Source organism: Dermacentor variabilis, unplaced genomic scaffold, assembly GCF_050947875.1.
Source record: "Dermacentor variabilis isolate Ectoservices unplaced genomic scaffold, ASM5094787v1 scaffold_18, whole genome shotgun sequence".
Classification (NCBI taxonomy): domain Eukaryota; kingdom Metazoa; phylum Arthropoda; class Arachnida; order Ixodida; family Ixodidae; genus Dermacentor; species Dermacentor variabilis.
Genome location: NW_027460346.1, coordinates 352,671 through 380,260, shown reverse-complemented (window position 1 = coordinate 380,260; position 27,590 = coordinate 352,671). Strand labels below are relative to the sequence as shown.

The 27,590-nt window shown below is 49.1% G+C and overlaps 1 protein-coding gene and 12 non-coding genes across 13 annotated transcripts; all 13 read right to left on the bottom strand.

Moving 5' to 3' along the window:
• Positions 1–7,363: 7,363 nt before the first annotated feature.
• Positions 7,364–7,445, bottom strand: TRNAS-UGA (transfer RNA serine (anticodon UGA)). Its single transcript has one exon. It is a non-coding gene; the product is annotated as a tRNA-Ser (tRNA).
• Positions 7,446–16,491: 9,046 nt separating this feature from the next.
• LOC142568341 (uncharacterized) lies at positions 16,492–22,810 on the bottom strand. Its single transcript, XM_075678346.1, has 3 exons — positions 21,827–22,810; positions 17,016–17,367; positions 16,492–16,826 (listed from the first exon to the last, which is right to left on the bottom strand). The coding sequence occupies exons 1-3, from the start codon at positions 22,808–22,810 to the stop codon at positions 16,492–16,494; spliced, it is 1,671 nt and encodes a 556-aa protein (XP_075534461.1).
• Positions 17,663–17,744, bottom strand: TRNAS-CGA (transfer RNA serine (anticodon CGA)). Its single transcript has one exon. It is a non-coding gene; the product is annotated as a tRNA-Ser (tRNA).
• Positions 22,811–22,947: 137 nt separating the features above from the next.
• Positions 22,948–23,029, bottom strand: TRNAS-CGA (transfer RNA serine (anticodon CGA)). The gene has a single exon. It is a non-coding gene; the product is annotated as a tRNA-Ser (tRNA).
• Positions 23,030–23,263: 234 nt separating this feature from the next.
• Positions 23,264–23,345, bottom strand: TRNAW-CCA (transfer RNA tryptophan (anticodon CCA)). Its single transcript has one exon. It is a non-coding gene; the product is annotated as a tRNA-Trp (tRNA).
• Positions 23,346–23,421: 76 nt separating this feature from the next.
• On the bottom strand, positions 23,422–23,503 carry TRNAS-CGA (transfer RNA serine (anticodon CGA)). The gene has a single exon. It is a non-coding gene; the product is annotated as a tRNA-Ser (tRNA).
• A 76-nt stretch (positions 23,504–23,579) lies between these two features.
• Positions 23,580–23,661, bottom strand: TRNAS-CGA (transfer RNA serine (anticodon CGA)). Its single transcript has one exon. It is a non-coding gene; the product is annotated as a tRNA-Ser (tRNA).
• A 76-nt stretch (positions 23,662–23,737) lies between these two features.
• Positions 23,738–23,819, bottom strand: TRNAS-CGA (transfer RNA serine (anticodon CGA)). The gene has a single exon. It is a non-coding gene; the product is annotated as a tRNA-Ser (tRNA).
• A 76-nt stretch (positions 23,820–23,895) lies between these two features.
• Positions 23,896–23,977, bottom strand: TRNAS-CGA (transfer RNA serine (anticodon CGA)). The gene has a single exon. It is a non-coding gene; the product is annotated as a tRNA-Ser (tRNA).
• A 76-nt stretch (positions 23,978–24,053) lies between these two features.
• Positions 24,054–24,135, bottom strand: TRNAS-CGA (transfer RNA serine (anticodon CGA)). The gene has a single exon. It is a non-coding gene; the product is annotated as a tRNA-Ser (tRNA).
• Positions 24,136–24,211: 76 nt separating this feature from the next.
• Positions 24,212–24,293, bottom strand: TRNAS-CGA (transfer RNA serine (anticodon CGA)). Its single transcript has one exon. It is a non-coding gene; the product is annotated as a tRNA-Ser (tRNA).
• Positions 24,294–24,369: 76 nt separating this feature from the next.
• TRNAS-CGA (transfer RNA serine (anticodon CGA)) lies at positions 24,370–24,451 on the bottom strand. Its single transcript has one exon. It is a non-coding gene; the product is annotated as a tRNA-Ser (tRNA).
• A 234-nt stretch (positions 24,452–24,685) lies between these two features.
• On the bottom strand, positions 24,686–24,767 carry TRNAW-CCA (transfer RNA tryptophan (anticodon CCA)). Its single transcript has one exon. It is a non-coding gene; the product is annotated as a tRNA-Trp (tRNA).
• Positions 24,768–27,590: the final 2,823 nt, after the last annotated feature.

The following is a 27,590-nucleotide window of genomic DNA, read 5'->3' as shown; positions in this document are numbered from 1 at the left end:
GGGTTCTAGCCTCGACAGCCAATCCGGTACACATTCTTCTATTTTCTGCATTTCAATAAATCGTGACATACATTCTTTGAAGTAAGCACGACCTGGCCTAGCGTCAGGATCGCAATGGTACCCTGCCATATACAGTGTAGAGCATTCAACATAACAAAGTCATATGGAACCCCGTCTTCATCTTTAATGGCCAGATACCTGATACCTTGGGGGTCCACCGGTAGCTCTTTCTTCAGGGTTCGCTTTAAGACGTCCCAGAAGAACACTGCCACCCAGCAATGTAGGAAAACGTGATCTATATTTTCGGGCTTCTTGCATATCAAGCAGTGCGACCCCCAAGGTACGAGACAACCCCGTTCCTGCAGAAACGTCTTCACGGAGAGCGTTCCTGTGTGTAGCTTAAAGAAGAAGGTCTTTACCCCTGGTGCCACCTGCATGTGTTTTACTCTTTTAAGTACATCCTGTCCTGGCCCTCCACTGTATATCGCTCTGTATAAGGGCACTGGGAAAACAATGTCGCATACATCTCTATACAATGTTTTCCTTTTCATTTCACCAAGGTAATCATTTGTAAAACGAACAGAAAGGAAGTGTACACTGTCAACCACTTCCTTGAAATAAACACGCAGCGTTCCCGTCATGCTTGCCGTGCTAACAACATGTGCCGGCAAAGCGTTACTCAACCTTAGCTGACATACGGCGCGCAGAAATGGATCGCGAACATCGCGAAAAAACAAAAATCGGTTAGAACTTGACGAACAAAACGATGCGCCAGGACCACACCCACATCCTTCAATCTTCTAAACAAATTTGTTCGGCTGCACCTTTCCCATGTTGATCCCCAGATGAAAACTGCGAACACTCTGTGCAGCCTTTGCACATTTACTCTAGAACAATACAGCGTTTGGAAGACGTAATATAACTTAGTAATAAAAAACACGTTACAAACTGTCGCTCTTGCAAAAATGGACAGGTTAGTACCTTTCCATTTGTCTATTTTTTCTTTCAGTTCCTTGGTTTGGTTCCTCCAGTATTCGTCGCTGCTATTATACCTGTCGAGGGGAACACCCAGATACCTGGTAGGAGTCTTCACCCAGTTCACGTTCGCGAAACAGTCGGGTGCAGAAAACCAGTCCCCGTGCCACAGCCCTAGCGATTTGCCCCAGTTTACTCTGCTACTCGTTACGGCGTAGAAATGCTTTACTACAGATATTGTTTCCGTTACACTCGGTTTGTCAGTGCAACACACTGAAATGTCATCTGCATATGCAAGCAACTTGACTTCTGTCGCTGCCAATCTGAAACCATGAATTCCGTCATTTTCATTATTTGCTACACACATTGCTTCTACGTAGATAGCAAACAATAGCGGACTGAGGGGGCAGCCTTGGCGCACGGAAAGCATGATGTTAATGGGGGCCCCCAGAGACTTGTTAACAATTAATCTTGTTGTGCAGTTCTGGTACGCCAAGGCCACGCCCTCAGTTATCATGGAACCGACACTAACATGATCTAAGATGGCAAACAAAATAACGTGAGCGACACAATCGAACGCTTTCTCTAGGTCGAGCTGAAGAACTGCAACACCGCCACCGGTGACGTCACAGCACTTGAGCACACATCGCATCTTATGGATGTTTGAAAAAATAGATCGCCCTTTGATGCCACAAGTTTGATGGTGTGCGACTATTTCCTTGATGACTCCTTGAAGCCTGCTAGCTAAAACCATCATAAATATTTTACAATCGACGTTTGTTAGTGAAATCGGTCTGTAGGATGACACGAATCTGAGTTTGTCTATTTGATTGATCTTTGGAATTAGAATGGTGTGCGTTTTTCCAAAGGAAGGTGGTAATGATTTCTTTTCGTGTGCGTCATTAAATACATGTGCAAGCAAAGGCGCCAGCACTCTTTTAAAAGCTTTATATAGACCCGCAATGAGTCCATCAGGTCCCGGTGATTTACCCATGTTCAAATCGTCGATTACCTTTTCGACTTCGCTCGCCATTATTATTTCCTCTAATCGCTTTTTTACGTCATCGCTCAAACGTGGCATGCGATGCAGAAAACCTGCTTTAAAACCCTCAACATTCGCTTCCTGAAATGCAAATAGCGACTGGTAGTACTCAAAGAAGGCTTGACGAATGCTATCACTGTCTTCAACGACATTCCCGTTCACTAAAATCTGGTCGACATGGTTTCTTCGTCCATACGCCTTCTCCAAGCCGAGCACCCTTCTTGTGGGCGTCTCCCCTGCCGCTAGTGCGTCTGCTCGTGCGCGCACTATTGCACCTTGATATCGTTCCTTGTCCAAAAGTTCAAGTTTTTCTTTGACGTTTCGCACATCGTCTTTGTACGCACCAGGCGCTCTGCACTCAAGCTTTAGCAGCTGCCAAGCAGTGTTCTTAAACCCTTTTCTTTCATTTCCTTCTCGAATTTTTTACAACTGGATCTTTCTATCGCTTTCATTTTAACCTTTTGTTTAAAACATTCCCACTTCTCGACGATTGTTCCCGCAGCATCACATTGAACTTCATTAACCGCATTCCGTACCACCTGTAAAAAGGGCTGGTCATTTAGTAACAAGGCAATCATTTTCCACATGTCCCATTTAAATACATGTCTCCTTTTCATTATACCTACGTTACATTTCGCTAGGCAGTGATCTGAAAACGACACTGGTACTACACAGTAACCGTGGCATCTTGGAATTATATCCAATGAAATGTTCATTCGGTCCAAACGCGCATGGCTGCTGCCCTGAAAACGTGTAAAAGTCACTCGACGCCCCCCTTCCAGACATTCATAAACATCATCGAGTTCATTTTCATTAATTAAATTTAATAACACTTCACTGCTTCGGTGACGCACACCTGCATTATTGACTCTGTCTCCAGCACTCAACACACAATTAAAGTCGCCTAACAGCATCACGCGCATATTACAACATACCCCTTTGCGACACGCATTAGGATATAGTCATCAGAAAATTTTGAAACTGCCTGTGTGCACTCTTGATGAACAATATTTCAGTAAAAAACCATAAACAAGCCGGTACCTTAGGTACTTAATAAATTAGGTCGCGTCCTCATATGTACACACTGTGACTCAATACAACTAAGTCAGCAAAAGTCAACCGAAGGCTTTATTGCATGAAAATATTGCAGGTAGAGCGATAAAAAATTCCTCTTTGGTCATCAGCTGATCAGCCTTCTTGCTTACTTGGTGTGATATTCATAAAAACAGTCATTAGTGGCGGACAGGCACAAGAACACTTCGCACTTCCTGCACCGAACTCGTGATTTGGAATTGCATCCAGGCTTCCGGCAACGCTGTGGGAATCGTGCATCCACGTGCTGAGGCCAGTGCGCTTTACCATCCAAACGAACAGTGTTTGTAAGGAGGGGTCCACTATTATGAGGTGCTTTTGATACCCTCTGTAAGCTTTCCGCACTTGGTCGCCCTCGCTTCTTCTCCAAAGGTTTCTCGGAAACAAGCAGGCTCATGGCAGTATCGGTTTGAAACTGTAGCATGTCCATCGTGTTCTTTCGGACAAGGCCTTCAGCAGAAGCATCTCTTAAATACTGCAACCATGAGTTTGCAAGCGCAAATGAGGTGAGGTGTGAAATTACCCTTACAGGCCATTTTTTTGTCTTTGCTCTGATGTGATAGAGCGACATGATAAAATCCAACTTATCAACCCCACCCATGTGGCGATTATACTCTAGTATAGCCTGTGGGCATTCTACCTCGATGCGCTCCTTTTTCGAGGAGCTCCACCTGCTCACAGCCCTAGCTTCACCAGTGGAAACCTGTGTTGAGGCCACCGTGACCAGATTGTTGTCCTTCCATCGCACAAGGGCAACGTCTCCTTCCTCTGTCACCTTGACATCGGTGCTCCCACGCTCCTCCTTTCGCATTTCTTTTTCGCCCTTCAGCTTACAACCCAGCAGCCTGTTGCACCTGATCGTACCCGTGGCAAGGATTCCAATACCTTTTAGCTCCCTCAGAAGCAGCACGGACGTGAAGTAATTGTCAAAGAACAATTTCAGGTTGCGGTGCTGTGGGAATGACTCCACAAGTCTCATTACCACACAGCCCCCTAGACCAAGGTAGGAGAACTCCCGGTCTACTCCTGTGCCTTTGCCCTGATAGAGTTCAAAATCATGCGCCAGACCATCGGTGCTGCATCGCACAAAGATCTTCACACCAACAGGGTTTGGCTTACTTTTCACCACCTGTTTTGCTGGGACCCTTCCTGTAAATGCCACCATCTGCTCATCAATGCAGTTATGTTCAAGCTCTTCAAGCTGAAGGCACCGGGACCTAATGACATCGAGGAGCGGCCTCACCTTCCAGAACTTGTCCACACTGGATGCATCCCTTGGCTCATTCTGGTCAGTTATGTGCAATGCGCTTCGCAATTTAAAAAATCTGTTTACCGCCATTGCATCTGCAATTGCAGAAATTCGGGTACCGCTTTGCCAATACATGCGGACACGTGGGAATTTCAGGACACCCATGTAAATGAGAATTCCAAAAAACACTTTCATCTCTTGCACGGAGCACGAAAGTTCGTTTCCTGTGTTCTGCAAGGCATAAATATTTGTGTACTTCGTGAAGTCCTCGAACACTTCATCGGTGAAATACTTCATGAAATACTTTAGCGGTTCTTCTGGCGTTGATCCGCCAAGCGGGTGGTAGGTGCAGCGCGTGTCCACTGGATCGAAAGGTTTGGAGAGCCACTTGACATGCTTCACTTTTTTCGCAGGCATCTCATCACTGTCACTGAGATCACCCTCGTCGTCTGCAGGATGCATTTTAGGGTCATGCTCCTCATTCGATGCAGTTACCTGCAAACGTAAAGGCAAAATGATGCAACTGCTAACAAGAAATTTCGCTATTTGCCACTTACCGCTTGAGCTGCCTGTACATCGGCGACTTCATCGTCAGAAAGATCGGCGTCTGACACATCTCCATTCATGATGGCGTCAAAAAGCTGGTCTACTGACGAGTTCGGAGTCTTGCGTCTTGTTCTCGCATGAGTCTGGATGCCTATAAAAGGAAAAAAAGGCTCAGTAAAGCAGAAAAGCGACATTCGCCGCAGTTACAGCAGGATGAACCGGCGGCCGCCTAAACGGTGCATTTGTGACACGTTGTGTACAAATAGACACGCCATCGTAAACATGACCACCGTTTCCTAACCAGTAGTACAATAAAAAATAATTCCGTATTATTCTTATCTATAGCACTTAGTTATCAGGTCCACAGCTTTAGTTCCAGCTTAATCAACGTTTTAAATAGGCAGAAAAGATAAAGCCAAGAGCACCTACTTGACGCGCCGTAGAACGTCGAGGCGTCCATCTTGTTTTCTTGTTTTGGTAATGCATTTGGCGCGGCAATCACGAGATGGCAGCACCGTCCGGTAGAGCGGTAAATTCGAATGCGGCTCCAATGGCCCAAGTGTTGATGACGACGATAGAAGCTCGCAAAAAAGCTCGTGAAAATCGCGTGTACAATTGTACACGCCGTGTCGCAAAGGGATACATATTGTGTAAGGTTCGAAAAAAAACGGACGCGCTCATCCACTGAATTCGGCGCATATACGCATATGACGCGGAATTCAGCATCACACATAACAATATCACAGAGAACAATCCTTCCTGACTGACACGAAAAAGTACTTTGAATCTGCAGTCCAGGCAGCTTTTTCACAAGAAGAACGCACCCTCCAGCCGTGCCTACCGCATGGCTAACCACCACAAAATACCTAGTCGTGAAACGTCGCACCATGCTCCCGGTATCCTCCTCTCCTTCAACCTTAGTTCACTGGACGGCTAGTACGTCTATGTCGTGGTCAGTGACCAACCGTAGGACCTGACTTTGCCTACGACTAGCCGCCAGCCCTCTCACGTTTAATGTGGCAATCCTAAGGGACGGTATTTGAGCCATCTTGACCTAAAAGAAAAGTAAAGTAGGCACGGAGCATGGTGCTTACCGCTCACGACTAGCCATCGGCTAGCCGCCTCCGGGACCTCCCGGTTTGTTGGTGTCCTTAGACGTGGCCGCTTTGTCGGCAGGCTTCCTTTCAGGCGGTACATTGGGCTTTGGCTTGTAGCCCATCCGCCTCCCATGAGGCGTCTTCGTCGGCGGTCCTTCACTGGTGCTGGGTGCCCGATCCTCGCGGTCCTTCGTCTGGTCGTGGGTGCGCTTGACGGAGGCAGCAAGAGCCCCAGTACGGTCGTCGTCGGTGACGCCCTCGTCCTGTTGCATTGCGGTCGCGTCGTCAGGTGCGTCTTCACTGACGCTTCCCGTCGCCTGCCCCTCAGTCGTAGAGACCTGTTCCGCCCTACTCGGTTTCTGGGTAGCCTCAGCCGCCTTTCCGTCCACTTCCAGAGTCGTCGACCCACTAGTTGTAGCTGTCCAGACCGTGTCACCGGTTCCTTTAGCCGCATCCTCCGCCTCGGCCACGTCCATCACGTGCTCTGCCGCCACGTCAATAGCTGGTGAGCCTGTCACAGCGGCATAAGACTTCACGCAGTCCGCATCAACGTGGCCGAAACGTCTGCACCGGGAACAGCGGGGGACTCTGCACTCTCGGCGGACGTGTCCCGTGCCGTGACAGCGCAGGCACTGCATCGGTCGACCGGCAACGACGACCAAGGCCAACTCACCGCCGACGCGGATTTGATGAGGAAGGTCCTCAACCTTCACGCTGCCCTTCAGATTGAGGAGGACGGTCCTGGTCGTTGAGGTCTTGGTCCCCATGCCTTCCACGCGCCACCGCTCACGGCTCACCTCCTCCACCTTGCCGAAAGCCGGGAACGCCGTCCGGACGTCCTCGTCGGCAACGCCGTACAGCAACCAGTGAAGCCTAATCTTCACTTGCTGGTCCTGCGGGTCAACGATGACGCACCGTCGTCCCTTAACTTGTAGTTCCTTAAGGTCCAGCATCCTTCTTGTGGCAGTCGCGTCGCTGAGGGTCACTGCCCAGACGTGGTTGATCTGGTACGCCCCTATGCATACCACGTCAGGCAAGAGTCCCGTCGGCAGTAGGGCGTCTCTAAAATCCTCGACCTTGTAAGGTCTGGCGCGAACATCACCGTGCAAAAATACGGTGTTAATCACCACTTGTCCTTTAGGCAGTTGGGGCAAGATAAATGCATATTCCTTATCGTCACTCAGCCTGTTTCCGCGGCCAAAAGTAGCCGCTGTCGCTGCTCCACTGGAGTCCATGATTCTGCTGACCGCTCAGCTCGGCTGCCGGAAGCAGAATGCCACTGCTGCACGTATGCACCGCAGCGCTACTGCGCCACATTGATACGCGTTCACGAAGGGCTGGGAGAAACAAAAGAAACCGCTACGCAGCCGACAGGATTCGAACCTGTGCGGGGAAACCCCAATGGATTTCAAGTCCATCGCCTTAACCACTCGGCCACGACTGCACATATGCACCGCAGCGCTACTACGCCACATTGATATGCGTTCACGAAGGGCTGGCAGAATAAAAGAAACCGCTACGCAGCCGACAGGATTCGAACCTGTGTGGGGAAACGCCAATGGATTTCGAGTCCACCGCCTTAATCACTCAGCCACGACTGCGCATATGCACCGTAGCTCTACTGCGCCACATTGATATGCGTTCACGAAAGGCTGGCAGAATAAAAGAAACCGCTACGCAGCCGACAGGATTCGAACCTGTTAGGGGAAATCCCAATGGATTTCGAGTCCATCGCCTTAACCACTCGGCCACGACTGCGCATATGCACCGTAGCTCTACTGCGCGACATTGATACGCGTTAACGAAGGTCTGGCAGATACTTTTTGGCACGCTACTTTGGCACGGTGTTTTCTTGTTAAAATTCCTTGAGTGCTGCCAGGGGTTCAACCCTCGACAGCCACTCAGGAACAGGCTGTTTCAACTTCTGTACTTCTACATACCGCTGCATACATTCACGGAAGTACACACGAGCCGGTCGGGTATCCGGGTCACAATGGTAGCCCGCCATTCTTGCGCGCCATAAACAGTGGAGGCCCGTAAGCATAATCAGGTCGTACGGGAAACCTTCGTCGTCGTATACTGGCAGAAACCTGATTCCGTGTGGATCTATAGGTAGCTTCTTTTTTAGGGTCCTTTGCAACACGTCCCAGAAAAAGACCGCTTCCCAACAGTGGATGAAGGCATGATCTATGCGTTCTGGGTTTTTACATATAAGACAGTGGGTCCCCATGGCATGTAGAACCTACGTTGTTCCAGAAATATTATAACGGGTATAGTACCGGTATGTAATTAAAAGAAGAAAGATTTGGTGGCCGGTTGAACTGGCATCTTTTTGACTCTTTTTGAAGACGTCTAGGCCTGGGCCTCCACTGTACACGGCACTGTACATGGGTACAAGCAAAACTGTCACACAAATCCCGATATAACTTTTTCCGTTTTACGCTCCACAAATATGCATTTGAAAAACGAACTCACAAAAATTAAACACTCTGAACTACTTCCCCAAAGAAACCAGGGAGTGGTCCCGGCATTATAACTGTAGCTACAACAAAATCAGGAAGTGATCTTGACAGCCTCATTTGGCTGGCGGTGCGCAGAAATGGGTCACTTGAATCTCGAAAAAAGAAGAACCTGTTCACTAGTTGACGCAAGATGAGGTGCGCCAACCCCAGACTTCCATCCTTCACACGCCGGAAGAGATTACCTCGGCTGCATCGCTCCCAGCTTGATGTCCACACGAATACCGCGAACACGCGGTGCAGTTTCTGAACATTAATCCGAGAGCACTGTAGGACCTGCATTACGTACCAGACCTTTGTCACGAGAAACATGTTGCACGCTGTAGCTCACGCTAATATTGATAAGTGGCTGGCGTTCCATCGTTCCGCTTTCTCTTTTGTTTCTTTTCTCCGCTCCTTCCAGTACTCGCTACTGTCCCTGTAGGCGTCTAGAGGTGCGCCAAGGTACCTAACTGCCGTCGTGGCCCAGCTTAAGATTGAAAAGTGGTCTGGTGTAGACGCCCACGTTCCATGCCTCAACCCCAAACATTTTTGCCAGTTAACAAAGTTATTAGTGACGTTACCAAACTTTCTCACGATACTCACAGTGTTCAATACGCTTTGCGTATCTTTACAGCATACAGCCACAGCGTCAGCATATGCCAATAGCTTCACCTCTGCTGATTGAAGACGAAACCGCTTAATGCCATCATTTTCGATGATGGTCTGCCACAAAGTTTCTATGTAAACACAGAACAGGAGTGGACTGAGTGGACAACCCTGGCCTCACGTTAATGGGGGCCCCCAACGTCTGATTAATTATAAGTCTGGTATAGCAACTCCGGTACGCCATGGTCACCCCCACAATGATTATATGGCCAAAATTAACATGTTCAAGGATGATGGACAATATCTCGTGAGAAACGCAATCAAACGCTTTCTCCACGTCAAGCTGGAGGATCGCTACTGCATCACACATGGCGTCACAACACTCCAACACACACTTCATCTTATGGATGTTAGTGAAAATGGTTCAACCGCGAATGTCACACGTCTGCTGTGGGCCGACTACTTCCTTAATAACTGACTGCACCCACCGTGCCAACACCTTCATCAATATTTTGTAGTCGCAGTTCGTAAGCGCTATAGGTATGTAGGAGGAAAGTTGCATGAGCTTTTCGGTCTCTTCTGTTTTAGGTATTAGTACTGTATGGGACTGGCCAAAGGATGGTGGAAATATTTTCAGTTCAGATGCTTCATTGAAAACTGCGGTTAAGATAGAAGCAAGCAGGCCTTTAAAGAATTTGTACCAAGCGGCACAAAGACCGTCTGGACCTGGTGACTTGCCAGGGTTCAGGTCTTCGACGGCCTTCACCACTTCATGTTCTGTGATTGGCCCTTGTAACGCTTCTTTAACTTCATTCGAAAGCTGAGGCATTCACTGAAAAAATAGATGCTTGAAACCATGCGTGTTGACATGCCTGAATGCAAAAATATTTTGGTAATGTTCAAAGAACGCACGCCCTATGTTATTTTTATCGGTTAATACCACCCCTTCATATTCAATGGCCTCAATTTGCTTACGTCTGGAATGTTTTTTTTTCTAGCCCCAGGGCTCTTTTCGTTGGCGTTTCCCCGCATGTTAGTCTTTCTGCTCTAGCACGCAAGAGCGCGGCTCGATAGCACTCTTCGTCGAACACTTCGACATTTTTCTTAACAGCGCGCATATCGTCTTAATAAGCGCCCGGTTGCATGCATTCCAGCGTCGCCAATATTTCCAGCAATGTTTTTAATTAAAATCTTGTTCTCTGTCCTTCTCTTCATATCGCAGTACGGTCCTTCTTTCAATTGCCTTCATTTTTATTGTTTGCTTCAGCTACTCCCATTCCCCGCCAAATTTCATAAAACTGTCTTTTCCAAAAGAATTAATAGCGGTCACTACCTTTCCGTTAAAAGTCTCGTCCGGTAGCAGCTCAGTATTCATTTTCCACAGTTCCCAGACGAATTCCTTTCGTTCTTTTTTGCGGCACACCCTGCATTTTACCAGGCAGTGCTCAGAAAAGGATACCGCAGTAACTGCATAGCACTGGCATTTTTCTAATAAATCATATGACAGATAAATACGGTCCAACCGAGCGCGACTTGTGCCCCGGAAATAAGTATATCTGACTTCTCGGTCAGCCCGAAAACACTCAGCGACATCTTCTAATTCGAATTCATGTATAGTCTGCGTCAGGATATCGCTGCTTTTGTCATACACTACGCGTCGCGTAGATCTGTCCACGGCGTTCAATACGCAGTTAAAGTCCCCTACACAGGCTACCATTTTGTGCACACGGAAATGATGCTTTAAACTTAAAAAGAAATTAGCCCTCTCTTAGACAATATTAGGCGCATCAACGCAAAACACGCGCCATGGGACATTGAAATAGCTGAAGTCACAAAAGACAAGTCGACTACAAGTGCACGAGAAGTAACCTATGACAAGACCAGGGAGCTTCCTCACAAACAACTGGCACCCCGCCGAAGTCCCTAAGGCGTGGCTCACTACTGTATAGTAGTTATACGTGAACCTTCGCACAATGCTCCCGGTCTCCTCCTCGCCGTCTACCTTGGTTTCTTGCACTGCTAAAACGTCGAGGTCGTGGTCCACTAGTAGTCTGTAAACGTGACTCTGTTTCCTTTTGGCGGCCACACCTCGAACGTTTAGCGTGCCTAGACTAAGCGACGGGTTGGTAACCATTACTTGTCTAACCAGGAGCGGGGAAGGCCCTGAGAATGGTGCTCACCTTAACGTCTAGTTGACCGCTAGACACCTCCGTGGCCATCCGGTGGCCGTCGCACGAGTTCGTCATTGGTCGGCTTCACGGTGGGCCTACGGTCGGCCTCCAGGTTCGGCTTAAGCTTGAGGTTGGAGCGCCTTCCAGAATGCGTCTTGGCGGGCGGTGGCTCCGAGTCACCGCTGGCTTTTCTGTCGACTTTCTCCTCGGGCTGCAGGGATCTCTTGACCGGTGCCGAGACGCCTTCGACGCGGGCGCTAGCAGGGGTCGCGTTTTCGTCCGCCTCTGCCTGCGTTGCATCCGTAGCTGGCTGGTGGCTCTCATTTTCTTGCGGGGCCGTCCTCACGCTCTCGACTGTAGCTACTGGTTCCTTCGAGGGAGGGATATTATTCCGTCCTACTTCGGCCTGCTTGGTCGTCCCACCAGTTTCTGCCGCCACTTTGCCGTTTCCAGTTCCCGTGGCCGCTTCCTCCGCCTCGGTCACGTCCATCACGTGGTCTAACGTCGACGGCTCGCTCTCCGCCGAAGCCGCGGCTTCTGCGTATGAACGCACACAGTCCGCGTCGTTGTGTCCAAAAAGCCTGCACCGCGAGCAACCTTGCATTCACGACGAACGTGGCCAGAGCCCCGGCAGTGCAGGCACTGCACGGGGCGACCTGGGGCTACCACCAGCGCAAGCTCGCCGGCGACGCGGATCTGGTGGGGCAGGTCGTCGACTTTCATTCCAGCCTTCAGCTGCAGCAGCACTGCTCGGGTCATCGAGCCCTTGTCGGAAACGCCATCAACTCGCCAGCGCTCGCGGGTCACTTCGGTTACTTTGCCAAAAGGCGCCAGCGAGGTCTTTACATTTTTGTCATACACCCCACGCAGAAGCCAGTGGATACGAAGCTTCACCTGTTGTTCCTTGGTGTCGATGACCAGGTAGCGACGCCCCTTCACCTGAAGCTCCTTTAGTGCCGCAAGCTTTTGAGCAGCCTCGGGTGTCTTCATCCTTACCGCTCATACATGGTTGATCTGGTACGCTCCAAGGGCGACGACGCCAGAGAGCATACCAACAGCTTGAAGTGCGTCCAGGAAATCTACACGGAACGGGCGAACACGAGCGTCGCCGTGCAAGAAAACTGTGTTTAAAACGATGCGTCCTGTTGGTAGCCGAGGCAAAATAATCTAGTAATCCTTATCATCTTCCGCCGAAAGCCTGTTGCCGCGGCTAACAGCCGCATATGCCGCTCTATTGGAGCCCATGTTCCTACGATCCGTTCAGCTCGGTAGCCGGAAGCAGAATCACTCGGCCACGACTGCAAATATACACTGCAGCGCTACTGCGCCACATTGATACGCGTTCACGAAGGGCTGCCAGAAACAAAAGAAACCGCTACGCAGCCGACAGGATTCCAACCTGTGCGGGGAAACCCCAATGGATTTCTAGCCCATCGCCTTAACCACTCGACCACGACTGCGCTTTTTTTTTCTTTATTACCGTTTCCATGGTACATACAAAATACGCACACTTTACAAATGGTAAAAGTGCCACCAGTCTTTGGTGTGCACGTGGCTTTAAGAACGCCCAAGTTTAGCAAGCTCGTTCAATAATCTAATCCATCCTGCTTCTCATTTTGAGCATCGTAGACTTCTTTTATGTAACAAACACTTCCAATAAAATATTCACGAGTACTTCGAGCATGTACATCCGCATGTCTAACGGCCATGCGCGTGCGCCACAGGCTGTGCAACCCTAATAACATAAACATCTCGTAAGGCACTCCTCCTTCGTTTTCCGTTGGGAGAAAACGGATGCCATAGGGTGTTATCGGCAAGTCTTTCTCTATAGTTCTCTGCAGGACGTCCCAGTGAAACAAGGCGTCCCTGCAGTCTATGATATGTGTTCAATTGTTTCTTGCTGATGGCATAGTAAACAGTCTAGAGACCAGGGAATGAAATAGATCTTTCCTGAAGCCACGGTTTTACTGGTAGTGTATTGGAATGTAGCTGAAAAAGGAAAGACTTTGCCGATGGTCTGACAGGCATACGTTTTACCCTTTTCAGCACATTTCTTTCAGTACCTAAACTGAACATCGATCTGTACAGTGGTACTGGCAGTACTACATCAATTAAATCTTTATACAGACGTTTTTTAGGAACGTGACTGAGGCATTCCATTGAAAAACGTGCCTTGAGAAACCGAAATGCCCATATCACTTCTTTGAGAAATCCGCTCATAGGGCCACTGTTTACTAAACAACTAGATACAGTGAATTCAGGAAGAGCCGTACCTAGGCTCAGTTGCATCACATTAATGAGGAAAGGGTCTTTTTCCCAAGCCCTCCTGTTTTGACGGATCGAAATAAGCTTGTTCTACTGGTTCGCTCCCACATTGACCCCCATACGTACACTGCCAGTACCATATGCAAACGCTGCACGTGCAATCTAGTCATAGACAATGCTTGCAATACATAGCACACTTTTGCAACGGCGAATAAATTACAGACCGTCGCGCGGGGAAACATTGAAAGACTACGGCCACCCCATTTAACTGTTTTTTCTTGCACTTTCTTTGTTTCGTCTTCCCAGAATCCCGCAGTCTCCTTGTAGTGCTCAAACAGCACCCCAAGATACTTTGTCGGAGCAACGGTCCACTTCACATTCACAACAATAGGTGGGGCGATTTGCCATGTTCCATGCCATATTCCCAGGCACTTATCAAAGTTTATGATGCTACCCGTCATTTTACAGAACTATAAGATGTCCGTTACCGCGGTCGCGACACTCCCCTTATCGCTACAGAACAAAGCAATATCATCCGCATATGTTAGCAGTTTTGCTTCCGCTGACTGCAAACGAAAACCTATAATACTGTTTTTGTAAATAATTTTTGTGCAGAATGGCTCAAGGTATGACGCAAATAATAAAGGACTTAAAGGGCAACCGTGGCGCACACTTGAGCGTACGTGAAAGCTCTCACTTACATCCTTATTTATTATAAGATTAGCGGTACAGTTAGAGTAACACATCCTAACTCCATCTAAAAGCACCAAACCAACATTTACATAATCAAGAACTGTGAAAAAGATTTTGTGGGATACACGATCAAACGCTTTTTGTAGGTCAAGCTGCAGCATTGTCACGTGCTCGCCCCACGCATCGCAACATTCTAGAATTGTTCGTGCAACATGAATATTTGTGTAGATTGATCTACCTTTGATTCCGCATGTCTGATGTGGTCCTACAATTCGTGTTATAACTCGCTGTAACCTCTTTGCCAAGATTTTAGTAAATATTTTATAATCAACGTTAGTCAAAGCTATTGGGCGGTAAGACCCTACTGGCAGCAATTTCCCTGGGTCTCCCGTTTTGGGAATGAGCACTATATGCGACCGGCCAAAGGACGGGGGTGCATATCTTCGTTTATATGCTTCAGCAATTACCTGATGCAAGATTACGCTCACATCTTTTTTGAAGGCCTTATAGATGGCCGCTCCCAACCCTTCAGGCCCAGGAGACTTCCCTCGAGCTAAATCGTCAATGGCCTCTTCAACTTCTTTCCGGCTGATCGGTTCTTCCAGACATTCGTGGTAAACATCATCTAGTTTTGTCATGCTGGCATAGAACTCTCGTTCGAACTCTTCCGGGACGTCGGAACTTCGAAATAATTCGCTATAGTGCTCTAAAAACGCTCTCTCTATTTTTGCTTGTTCGTCAGTGACTTCATTCTTATAACTTATTTTCCGTATTACGTTTTGCCTAGCGTAAGCTTTTTCATCTGCAAAGGCTAGCTTTGTGGGCGTTTCGCCCAGCCATAGCTTTTCGGCTCTTGCTCGGATAACCGCTCCTCTGTACTTATCTTCGTCGATAAGCTCCAGTTGGCTTTTGAGTTCATTGATCTGCTTTGTGAATGTACCAGGCCTATCGGCTTCCACTCTGTACATAAAATACAATTCTCTTTGTATTTCTTTCTGCTTTTTCCTTTCTTCGTATTTCATTACACTAGCTTCTTCTATTGCACAAATCTTTATTTCTTCTTTAAAAAGCTCCCACCGTTCTACCTCGTCATCATGTGTCGCCAATAGCTGTTCGTACTTTTCCTTTACGCACTCTACGAATGATTCATTATGCAGCAGCTTGTCATTAAATAGCCACATTTTCCAATTAAAGCGCGAGGCCTCTTTCTGCGTCCCAATTGTGACTGTCACCAAACAATGGTCGCTGAATGACACATGTTTAACGGCATAACTATGGCACGCCGCTACTAAATGCAATGAAACGTATACCCTATCCAGTCTCGCGTGGCTCGCAGGCTGCTACTGTGTAAAGACTGGCTGCGTCCCATTAGTTTATATTTCCTATATCTTTCAGATTATGATCGTGCACCATTGCAATCAAGCGTGAGGCACTCTTATCCCTTAGTGGGACATTTTTCACTCGATCAGCTACTAAGCAAACACAATTAAAATCTCCAAGCATAATTATTTGTCTTTCACATATCAGGTACTGCTCGAGCCGTTCAAAAAACAAGTCTAGTTCATTTTCGGCGTTCGGCGCATATAGGCAGATTATTCGCCAGCAAGGCTCGGACATAAGAAAATCCACTAAAACAAATCTACCACTTTGGCACACAAGCACGGTCTTAACAACTATTCATGAATTCTTTCTAAGGAAAATGGCACATCCGCCTGACGTGCCGAAAGCATGAGATACACAAACATCGTACCTTGCACGGAAAGGCAGCACCATGCGGTCAGTTTCTTCCTCGCTATCTATTTTCGTCTCTTGTACAGCTACTACGTCCAAGTCGTTCTCCAAGAAAAGGCGACTTAGGTTGATATTGTTTCTCTCTAGCATTTAAGCCTCGAACATTGATAGTCGCAATTTTTACTGCTATGCTGAGATTTCTCGCCATATATTAAAATTACATATACGCCATGGTGCATACCTCGTGAGCGTAGGCATACCAGAAAACCCGCAGCTTATTTCCAAGAAGCAAACCTATTCCCGATGCCTGCAATCCTCGAGCTTCGGCTTGGGTTGCACGGCAGAAGGCTCCAATCATTCTCCTTATTCGATGGTTGATGTCCATCGACGTAGTCCCTAAGGAACCGCCGAGCGTCAAAGCTCGCGGCTACGTTGACGGTTTCAACACCGCTTTTCTATCTGGTGGAACGTTGGGCTTGGGCTTCAATGACGCGCGTCGAGTCACCACCGTTTTCGTTGGTGGTTAAACAGTCCCAACGATGTCTTGTCTGTCCGCCGCGTCCGTTGTGGCTTTGCGTCCTCGTTTGCCGACTGCGCCTCCGGTGGATTGTACCGTGACGTCCTTGCTTTCCGTGTGTTGGCTCGCTGGATCCTTTGAAGGTTCACCGTATTCTGCGCCCACGCTTGTCTTTTCAGGCACTTCCGTCACGTCGGGCTTTTCTACAAGGCTATGGTCTCCTTGCTGCTCGTTTTCTTGCGGATACGAGGGCGTGTCTGCTGGTCGCATCTCCTTTTGAGTCACTTGACTCGACGTTCCTGCAGCTTCTTCCGCGTCGGCTTCGTCCTTGACGAGCTCTGCTGCGTCAGTTTTTCCAACTGGCCCTGTTACACTTGCGTACGTCTTTACACACGAACTCGCGTCATTCCCAAAACGACGGCACCGAGCACATCGAGGGACACGGCAGTCGCGTCGTACATGTCCCGCGGTGTGACACCGCAAACACACTGCTGCTCTTCCTGGCGAAATTAGCAACGCCAGTTCCCCACCAACACGAAGGTGATGTGTGAGGTCGTCAACCTTGACCGCTGCATGGAGCTTAATGTTCACCGTCGGCGTCGTCGTACTCTTCTCGTGGGTGCCATTCACACGCCACTTTTCTTTCACGACATCTGTTACCGTCCCGAACATGGCTAGTGCAGCACGTACATCTTCATCGGGAACATTGAAAAGCAGCCAGTGCACCTTCAGGCGCCGGGCTTGATTCACCGGGTCAACTACAACGCAGCGGCGACCCTTCACCTTCATTTCACCGATGGTCAGAGCCTTCTTGACGCCTTCCGCATTCTTGAAGGTGACGGCCCATACGTGACTCATCTGGTACGCGCCCAAGGCTAGCACCTCAGGGAGCAATGCCAGACGGTCCAACGTATTCCTGAAGTTTTCAGCTCGATAAGGCCAGGCCCGAATGTCGGCATGTAAAAATATGGTATTCAAAGCTGTACGACCTGTAGGCAATGTAGGCAAGATGACCTCGTAAACCTCATGTTCACCAGGCGCCGCCTTCCTGTTACCGCGGCGATTCATTGCCACAAACACCGCCCTATCGGAGCACATGATAACCAAGTCCGCTCTCTTCGACAGACGGTAGTTCACGACGTTCACGAAGGGCTGGCAGAAACAAAAGAAACCACTACGCAGCCGACAGGATTCGAACCTGTGCGGGGAAACCCCAATGGATTTCGAGTCCATCGCGTTAACCACTCGGCCACGACTGCGCATATGCACCGCAGCTCTACAGCGCCACATTGATACGCGTTCACGAAGGGCTGGCAGAAACAAAAGAAACCACTACGCAGCCGACAGGATTCGAACCTGTGCGGGGAAACCCCAATGGATTTCGAGTCCATCGCCTTAACCACTCGGCCACGACTTTTTTTTTTTCTTTATTGCCTGCTTAGACATTAACACACAAAAAAAAACACAAATCCATATACACAGTGCACCCACATCACATCAGGTGGGATGGTCGCTAAAATTTCTTGAGGCACACCAGCTCATCAAGGATGCTAACCCAGTCTGGGGTTTCGCTTTGTGCACGATACACTTCTCGTAATAGTGACATACTTTCAATGAAGTTCTCTCGCGCAGAGCACACATTCACATCAGCATGACGTACAGCCATTCTTGTTTTCCACAAACTGTGGAGACCCAGCAACATGAACATGTCGAACGGTGGCCCGTCATCGCTTTCAACTGGAAGGAACCGAATTCCATAGGGGTTTATGGGGAGTTCTTTTTTAAGAGTGCGCTGCAAGATGTCCCAGTGAAAGACAGCGTCCCAACACTCAATGAAGGCGTGTTCAATTGTTTCAGGCTTTTTACACAGCCGGCAATCGGTAGTCCAGGGTACGAATATTCCTTTCTGTTCTAGCCATACTTTAACGGGGAGGGTGTTCGTGTGTAGGTGGAAAAAGAAAGTTTTCGCAGCAGGTCTTACAGGCATCCTTTTGACTCGTTTCAGCACATCTTTTCCTGGGCCTCCACAATAAACACTCCTATACAGTGGGATAGGTAACATACTGTCAACTAAATCTGCGTACAGTTTCTTTCTTCTCACTGAACACAAGTACTCCAGCGAAAAACGTGCGCAGAGTATTCTAAAAGATGCAACGACTTCACGATAGTACCCAGTCGCTCTAGTGATAGCACTAGATGTGGACACAACAAATTCAGGCCGTTCTGTTGCCATTTTCGCCTGAATGACCGTACGGAGGTAAACATTTCTTTCATCTCGCAGGAAGATGAACCGCGATACGATCTGTCTAATGAACAAGTGTGAGAGCCCAAGGCCCCCATTTCGAACTGTGCGAAAAAGATTTGTTCGACTGGATCGCTCCCAAGTGGAGTTCCAGATGAAGGTAGCAAACACTCGATGCATTTTTTGAACGTTTACACGGGACATGAACATTACTTGCAGTATGTACCAAACTTTGGCAATTAAAAATATATTGCAAGCTGAAGCACGTGCAAACACTGACAATCCCCGGCCCTGCCATCCTTTTATCTTTTCTTTCATTGATTCTATTTGGCCGGTCCACAACTGTGTCGAGTCCCGATAGTGCTCAAGGGGCACTCCTAGATACAGTGGAGGCACTGTAGTCCACTGCATACCGGCGAATTTTGTGGGTGTCGCGTCCCAGCTTCCATGCCATATCCCAACACTTTTTTCGAAGTTTATCTGGGCACCAGTGTACCTACAAAAGGATCTTGCAAGGCGGACAGCCTCGACCACGCTTTCCCTGTCTTCACAAAAGACGGCGACGTCATCTGCATAAGCTAGCATTTTAACTTCTGCGGCGTGCAGCCTAAAACCACGAATGTTTTCATTCCGTATGACTGCCATACAAAAGGGTTCGAGGTACAGGGCAAAAAGCAAGGGAGACAAGGGACAGCCTTGCCGTACAGACGAGCGGAGTGGCACCCGCGAACTAAGACACTTATTAACTATAAGCTGCATGTAACAGTCTTCATAAGCCATTTTAACGCCATCTACAATGACGCTCCCAACATTACAGTACTGCAGTATAGCGAAAAGCACCTCATGTGACACCCGGTCGAACGCCTTCGCAAGGTCTAGCTGCAACATGGCCACCCGACCCCCAATGGCATCGCAACATTCAAGCACATTCCTTGCAATGTGGGTGTTCGTGAAAATGGTGCGGCCTTTAATGCCACACGTCTGGTGTGGCCCTACAAGCTGCTGAATCACGCTTTGAAATCGTCGAGCCAGTACTTTCATAAATATTTTGTAATCTGTGTTGGTCAGACTTATCGGTCTGTATGAACTTACTGAAAGGAGCTTTTCCCGTTCATCGGTTTTCGGAATTAATACTATGTGCGAAGTCTGGAATGAGGGTGGTACTTTTTTAAATTCATACGCCTCTGAGAGTAGTCGGTGCAATATACACGCAAACTCCTGACTGAATGCCTTGTAAAAAGCGGCGCCTAGGCCGTCCGGCCCTGGCGATTTGCCTGATGGCAGTTCTTCTATCGCCCTTTCAATCTCGGACACAGCTATTGGTCTCTCAAGACTTTCTCTAACGTCGTCATCCAACCTTGGCATCTCGCTCATGAATTCACTCTCGAAGGCCAGTCCAGAAGGAGTCACATTGCCGAACAATTCGCGATAGTGTTCCACAAAAGCTTTCTCAATCGACGAAGCGTCTGACGTCACCTCGTTTTGAAGACGTATCTGTTGGATCTCATTTCTTGACGCGTGACGCTTTTCATCGCTCATTGCCCGTTTGTTTGGTATCTCACCCATCCATAGGCGTTCGCTTCTAGCGCGTATAACTGCTGCTTTGTATCGCTCGGCGTCGATAACTTCAAGCTCGTGTCTTACTTTCTTTACGTTTTCAGCTAATAGATCGTGACCCGCATTTTGTGCGCTTGACAGATATTCTAGCTGTCTTTGCAGCTCTCTTTGTTTCTGTAATTTATCGTGCTGAAGGCTGCTTCCTCTTTCTATTGCAATAAACTTAACTTGAATCTTAAATTCCTCCCATGTGGCAGTAAAATATTCACCCTCATTTGTCATCAACTCTGTTATCTTTTCCTTAACTCTGCACACAAATGGTTCATCATCAAGCAGCTTTTCGTTGAATTTCCACATGTTCCAGTTGAATCGTGTTCTTTTAACTTTTTCCCCAATCGAGAAGCTTACCAGGCTATGGTCCGTGAACGATTGCGGTGCGACGTTATAACTATTACAAAGGGTGATCAAGTCGTCAGAAACATACACTCTGTCCAGCCTTGCTCGGCTATTTCGCTGAATGTGCGTGTACTGCGGAATCATACCATCAGTGAGGACTAGGCCCACATCTTCTAAGTTGTGGTCTTCAATTAGTCTGCTCAAAAGGAGAGCACTTTTATCGCGAACCCTTTCCCTTTTTAGTCGGTCTTCCGGAGAACACACACAGTTAAAATCACCAAGTAATATGACAAAGCGATCACATTTTAGATATTGCTCGATACATTCAAAAAACAAAAATCGATCATTCACATTGTTTGGCGCATAAACGCATACGAGCCGCCACAAATCGTGGGAAAAAGAGAAATCTACAATAAGCAAGCGGCCAGTTTCAGAAACAGTTACACTTTCTTCAATAATACCAGCACTCTTCCGTATTAACAACGCACATCCGCCTGATGTGCCATTCGCATGGCTCACGCACACATTGTAATGCGCCGTGAAAGGCGTCACCATGCGATCGGTCTGCTCTTGGGTTTCGACCTTAGTTTCTTGTAAGGCAACTACATCGAGTTCCTTCTCCATACACAAGCGGCTAAGTTGATACTGCCTCCTTCGCGCTCCAAGGCCACGGACATTTAACGTGGCAACTCTCAGTGCTCTCTCTAGTTTCACCGCCATTTATCTGCAAAAGCAAGCCGATCGCACGGTGTCGCTAAAGAACAAGCGATCCAGACACACTGTAGAAAATTTTGCATGCATAACTTTTGCACTGAAAACCGCTCGATCCACACGCGTACCTTTAGAGCGTACGCGAAGCCCGATTCCAAAAAGGACGCCATCTCTTCACGACGTTAGTCCGGGCGCCCCAGTAGGCGCCGAGTCCTACTTAGGCGGTTTTGCCGCCGGCCGTCTGTCCGGCGGGATGTTTGGCTTCGGGCGCACGGGCACACGACGACCCGCCTGCGCTTTTGGCGGCGGCTCGTCTTTGGCCCCGTTGTCAAGGTTGCCGTCCAGGCTGCCGTCCAGGTTGCCGGTCGAGTCCCTCGCTCTTTTCATAGCCACATTGCTTGCACTCGATTCTTCGACGTCCATCAAGGGAGTTGCCGGTCCGTGCTCCGTGGCGGCCTCCTCGGCAGTGGCGGATTTTGCGGCCGATTCTTCTTTGGCTCCTTCGTCGCATGGCCTTTGCACTGCATCTTTCGGGCTCGTAGGCAGCACATTTACCACCTTCGTGGCTTTAGCAGCCGGCACATAAGGTGTTGCAACTATGTCCGCCGGTGGTACTAGCACGCGGGAAGCCTCATCAACGTCAGCCTCATCCATTAACAGGTCAGCCACGTCCTCTCGAAGCGCAGGTCCTGCGACGGATGCGTAAGTCTTAACACATTCCGTATCCTGGTGGCCGTAGCGACGGCATACTGCACATTTCGGAACGCGGTAGTCACGTCGGACATGTCCGGTGTTTCGGCACTTCAGGCAAAGGGGTGCTCTGCCCGGTACCACAACTAGGGTCTGCTCACCAGCTACACGAAGTTGATGGGGCAGGTCTTCTACGGTCATACCCGTCTTCAGAACCAGGGACACCGCCCGTGTCGACGATGCTTTATCTTGAACTCCTTGAACACGCCACTTTTCATGGAAAACGTCCGTGACCTTTCCGAACGGTAACAGGGCTGTACGTATATCCTCGTCCGACACGTTATGAAGCATCCAATGCAACTTCAGCCGCACGGCCTGATTGGCAGGATCAACGACAATGCACCGATGTTCATTCACCTTGAGGTTCTTGGCGCTTGAAAGCTTTTTCACGCCTTCGTCGCTCTTGAAAGTAACCGCCCAAACGTGGCTCATCTGATACGCCCCTAGGGCGATGACATCGGCAAGTAGGCCTAAGCTAGCCAACGCATCTCGGAAATGTTCCACACGATACGGCCTGGCACGCACATCCGCATGCAGAAAAACTGTATTTAAAACTATCCGACCTGTCGGCAATTGAGGCAGCAAAACTTGGTATTCCGGGTCTTCTGAGGCAAAACTCCTGGTACCGCGGCCCTGCTGGGCCGCTGAAGCCGCTCCTACGGAGCTCATGATCGGCACGTCCGCTCGCTAGCGCGGCAGAAAGCCGAATCCACCACTCGGCCACGACTGCGCATATGCACCGCAGCTCTACTGCGCCACATTGATACGCGTTCACGAAGGGCTGGCAGAAACAAAAGAAACCGCTACGCAGCCGACAGGATTCGAACCTGTGCGGGGAAACCCCAATGGATTTCGAGTCCATCGCCTTAACCACTCGGCCACGACTGCGCATATGCACCACAACTCTACTGCGCCACATTGATACGCGTTCACGAACGGCTGGCAGGAGCAAAAGAAACCACTACGCAGCCGACAGGATTCGAACCTGTGCGGGGAAACCCCAATGGATTTCGAGTCCTTCGCCTTAACCAATCGGCCACGACTGCGCATACGCACCGTAGCTCTGCTGCGCCACATTGATACGCGTTCACGAAGGGCTGGCAGAAACAAAAGAAACCGCTACGCAGCCGACAGGATTAGAAACTATGCGGGGAAACCCCAATGGATTTGGAGTCCATCGCCTTAACCACTCGGCCACGACTGCGCATATGCACCGCAGCTCTACTGCGCCACATTGATACGCGTTCACGAAGGGCTGGCAGAAACAAAGGAAACCGCTACGCAGCGGTCAGGATTCGAACCTGTGCGGGGAAACCCCAATGGATTTCGAGTCCATCGCCTTAGCCACTCGGCCACCACTGCGCACATGCACCGCAGCTCTACTGCGCCACATTGATACGCGTTCACGAAGGGCCGGCAGGAGCAAAAGAAACCGCTACGCAGCCGACAGGATTCGAACCTGTGCGGGGAAACCCCAATGGATTTCGAGTCCATCGCCTTAACCACTCGGCCACGACTGCGCATATGCACCGTAGCTCTACTGCGCCACATTGATACGCGTTCACGAAGGGCTCGCAGAAACAAAAGAAACGGCTGCGCAGCCGACAGGATTCGAACCTGTGCGGGTAAACCCCAATGGATTTCGAGCCCATCGCCTTAACCACTCGGCCACGACTGCGCATATGCACCGCAGCTCTACTGCGCCACATTGATACGCGTTCACGAAGGGCTGGCAGAAACAAAAGAAACCGCTACGCAGCCGACAGGATTCGAACCTGTGCGGGGAAACCCCAATGGATTTCGAGTCCATCGCCTTAACCACTCGGCCACGACTGCGCATACGCACCGCAGCTCTACTGCGCCACATTGATACGCGTTCACGAAGGGCTGGCAGGAGCAAAAGTAACCGCTACGCAGCCGACAGGATTCGAACCTGTGCGGGGAAACCCCAATGGATTTCGAGTCCATCGCCTTAACCACTCGGCCACGACTGCGCATGTGCACTGTAGCTCTACTGCGCCACATTGATGCGCGTTCACGAAGGGCTGGCAGAAACAAAAGAAACCGCTGCGCAGCCGACAGGATTCGAACCTGTGCGGGTAAACCCCAATGGATTTCGAGTCCATCGCCTTAACCACTCGGCCACGACTGCGCATATGCTCCGCAGCTCTACTGCGCCACATTGATACGCGTTCACGAAGGGCTGGCAGAAACAAAAGAAACCGCTACGCAGCCGACAGGATTCGAACCTGTGCGGGGAAACCCCAATGGATTTCGAGTCCATCGCCTTAACCACTCGGCCACGACTGCGCATATGCACCACAACTCTACTGCGCCACATTGATACGCGTTCACGAACGGCTGGCAGGAGCAAAAGAAACCACTACGCAGCCGACAGGATTCGAACCTGTGCGGGGAAACCCCAATGGATTTCGAGTCCTTCGCCTTAACCAATCGGCCACGACTGCGCATACGCACCGTGGCTCTGCTGCGCCACATTGATACGCGTTCACGAAGGGCTGGCAGAAACAAAGGAAACCACTACGCAGCCGACAGGATTAGAAACTATGCGGGGAAACCCCAATGGATTTGGAGTCCATCGCCTTAACCACTCGGCCACGACTGCGCATATGCACCGTAGCTCTACTGCGCCACATTGATACGCGTTCACGAAGGGCTGGCAGAAACAAAGGAAACCGCTACGCAGCCGTCAGGATTCGAACCTGTGCGGGGAAACCCCAATGGATTTCGAGTCCATCGCCTTAGCCACTCGGCCACCACTGCGCTTTTTTTTTTCTTCATTGCCTGCTTAGACATTAACACACAAAAAAAAACAAATCCATATACACAGTGCACCCACATCACATCAGGTGGGATGGTCGCTAAAATTTCTTGAGGCACACTAGCTCATCAAGGATGCTAACCCAGTCTGGGGTTTCGCTTTGTGCACGATACACTTCTCGTAATAGTGACATACTTTCAATGAAGTTCTCTCGCGCAGAGCACACATTCACATCAGCATGACGTACAGCCATTCTTGTTTTCCACAAACTGTGGAGACCCAGCAACATGAACATGTCGAACGGTGGCCCGTCATCGCTTTCAACTGGAAGGAACCGAATTCCATAGGGGTTTATGGGGAGTTCTTTTTTAAGAGTGCGCTGCAAGATGTCCCAGTGAAAGACAGCGTCCCAACACTCAATGAAGGCGTGTTCAATTGTTTCAGGCTTTTTACACAGCCGGCAATCGGTAGTCCAGGGTACGAATATTCCTTTCTGTTCTAGCCATACTTTAACGGGGAGGGTGTTCGTGTGTAGGTGGAAAAAGAAAGTTTTCGCAGCAGGTCTTACAGGCATCCTTTTGACTCGTTTCAGCACATCTTTTCCTGGGCCTCCACAATAAACACTCCTATACAGTGGGATAGGTAACATACTGTCAACTAAATCTGCGTACAGTTTCTTTCTTCTCACTGAACACAAGTACTCCAGCGAAAAACGTGCGCAGAGTATTCTAAAAGATGCAACGACTTCACGATAGTACCCAGTCGCTCTAGTGATAGCACTAGATGTGGACACAACAAATTCAGGCCGTTCTGTTGCCATTTTCGCCTGAATGACCGTACGGAGGTAAACATTTCTTTCATCTCGCAGGAAGATGAACCGCGATACGATCTGTCTAATGAACAAGTGTGAGAGCCCAAGGCCCCCATTTCGAACTGTGCGAAAAAGATTTGTTCGACTGGATCGCTCCCAAGTGGAGTTCCAGATGAAGGTAGCAAACACTCGATGCATTTTTTGAACGTTTACACGGGACATGAACATTACTTGCAGTATGTACCAAACTTTGGCAATTAAAAATATATTGCAAGCTGAAGCACGTGCAAACACTGACAATCCCCGGCCCTGCCATCCTTTTATCTTTTCTTTCATTGATTCTATTTGGCCGGTCCACAACTGTGTCGAGTCCCGATAGTGCTCAAGGGGCACTCCTAGATACAGTGGAGGCACTGTAGTCCACTGCATACCGGCGAATTTTGTGGGTGTCGCGTCCCAGCTTCCATGCCATATCCCAACACTTTTTTCGAAGTTTATCTGGGCACCAGTGTACCTACAAAAGGATCTTGCAAGGCGGACAGCCTCGACCACGCTTTCCCTGTCTTCACAAAAGACGGCGACGTCATCTGCATAAGCTAGCATTTTAACTTCTGCGGCGTGCAGCCTAAAACCACGAATGTTTTCATTCCGTATGACTGCCATACAAAAGGGTTCGAGGTACAGGGCAAAAAGCAAGGGAGACAAGGGACAGCCTTGCCGTACAGACGAGCGGAGTGGCACCCGCGAACTAAGACACTTATTAACTATAAGCTGCATGTAACAGTCTTCATAAGCCATTTTAACGCCATCTACAATGACGCTCCCAACATTACAGTACTGCAGTATAGCGAAAAGCACCTCATGTGACACCCGGTCGAACGCCTTCGCAAGGTCTAGCTGCAACATGGCCACCCGACCCCCAATGGCATCGCAACATTCAAGCACATTCCTTGCAATGTGGGTGTTCGTGAAAATGGTGCGGCCTTTAATGCCACACGTCTGGTGTGGCCCTACAAGCTGCTGAATCACGTTTTGAAATCGTCGAGCCAGTACTTTCATAAATATTTTGTAATCTGTGTTGGTCAGACTTATCGGTCTGTATGAATTTACTGAAAGGAGCTTTTCCCGTTCATCGGTTTTCGGAATTAATACTATGTGCGAAGTCTGGAATGAGGGTGGTACTTTTTTAAATTCATACGCCTCTGAGAGTAGTCGGTGCAATATACACGCAAACTCCTGACTGAATGCCTTGTAAAAAGCGGCGCCTAGGCCGTCCGGCCCTGGCGATTTGCCTGATGGCAGTTCTTCTATCGCCCTTTCAATCTCGGACACAGCTATTGGTCTCTCAAGACTTTCTCTAACGTCGTCATCCAACCTTGGCATCTCGCTCATGAATTCACTCTCGAAGGCCAGTCCAGAAGGAGTCACATTGCCGAACAATTCGCGATAGTGTTCCACAAAAGCTTTCTCAATCGACGAAGCGTCTGACGTCACCTCGTTTTGAAGACGTATCTGTTGGATCTCATTTCTTGACGCGTGACGCTTTTCATCGCTCATTGCCCGTTTGTTTGGTATCTCACCCATCCATAGGCGTTCGCTTCTAGCGCGTATAACTGCTGCTTTGTATCGCTCGGCGTCGATAACTTCAAGCTCGTGTCTTACTTTCTTTACGTTTTCAGCTAATAGATCGTGACCCGCATTTTGTGCGCTTGACAGATATTCTAGCTGTCTTTGCAGCTCTCTTTGTTTCTGTAATTTATCGTGCTGAAGGCTGCTTCCTCTTTCTATTGCAATGAACTTAACTTGAATCTTAAATTCCTCCCATGTGGCAGTAAAATATTCACCCTCATTTGTCA

Bases quoted from the DNA above. Each gene is read 5' to 3' on its own strand.
- LOC142568341 (XM_075678346.1), bottom strand. From the start codon at position 22,810: ATGAGCTCCGTAGGAGCGGCTTCAGCGGCCCAGCAGGGCCGCGGTACC. The intron at 17,368-21,826 runs GCAACTCCCTTG...TTGCTCCCTGAG, and splicing joins CCGCCACGGAGCACGGACCG to GTGCTAGCCTTGGGCGCGTA. The intron at 16,827-17,015 runs GTGGGGAACTGG...AAACTGACGCAG, and splicing joins CACACATCACCTTCGTGTTG to CAGAGCTCGTCAAGGACGAA.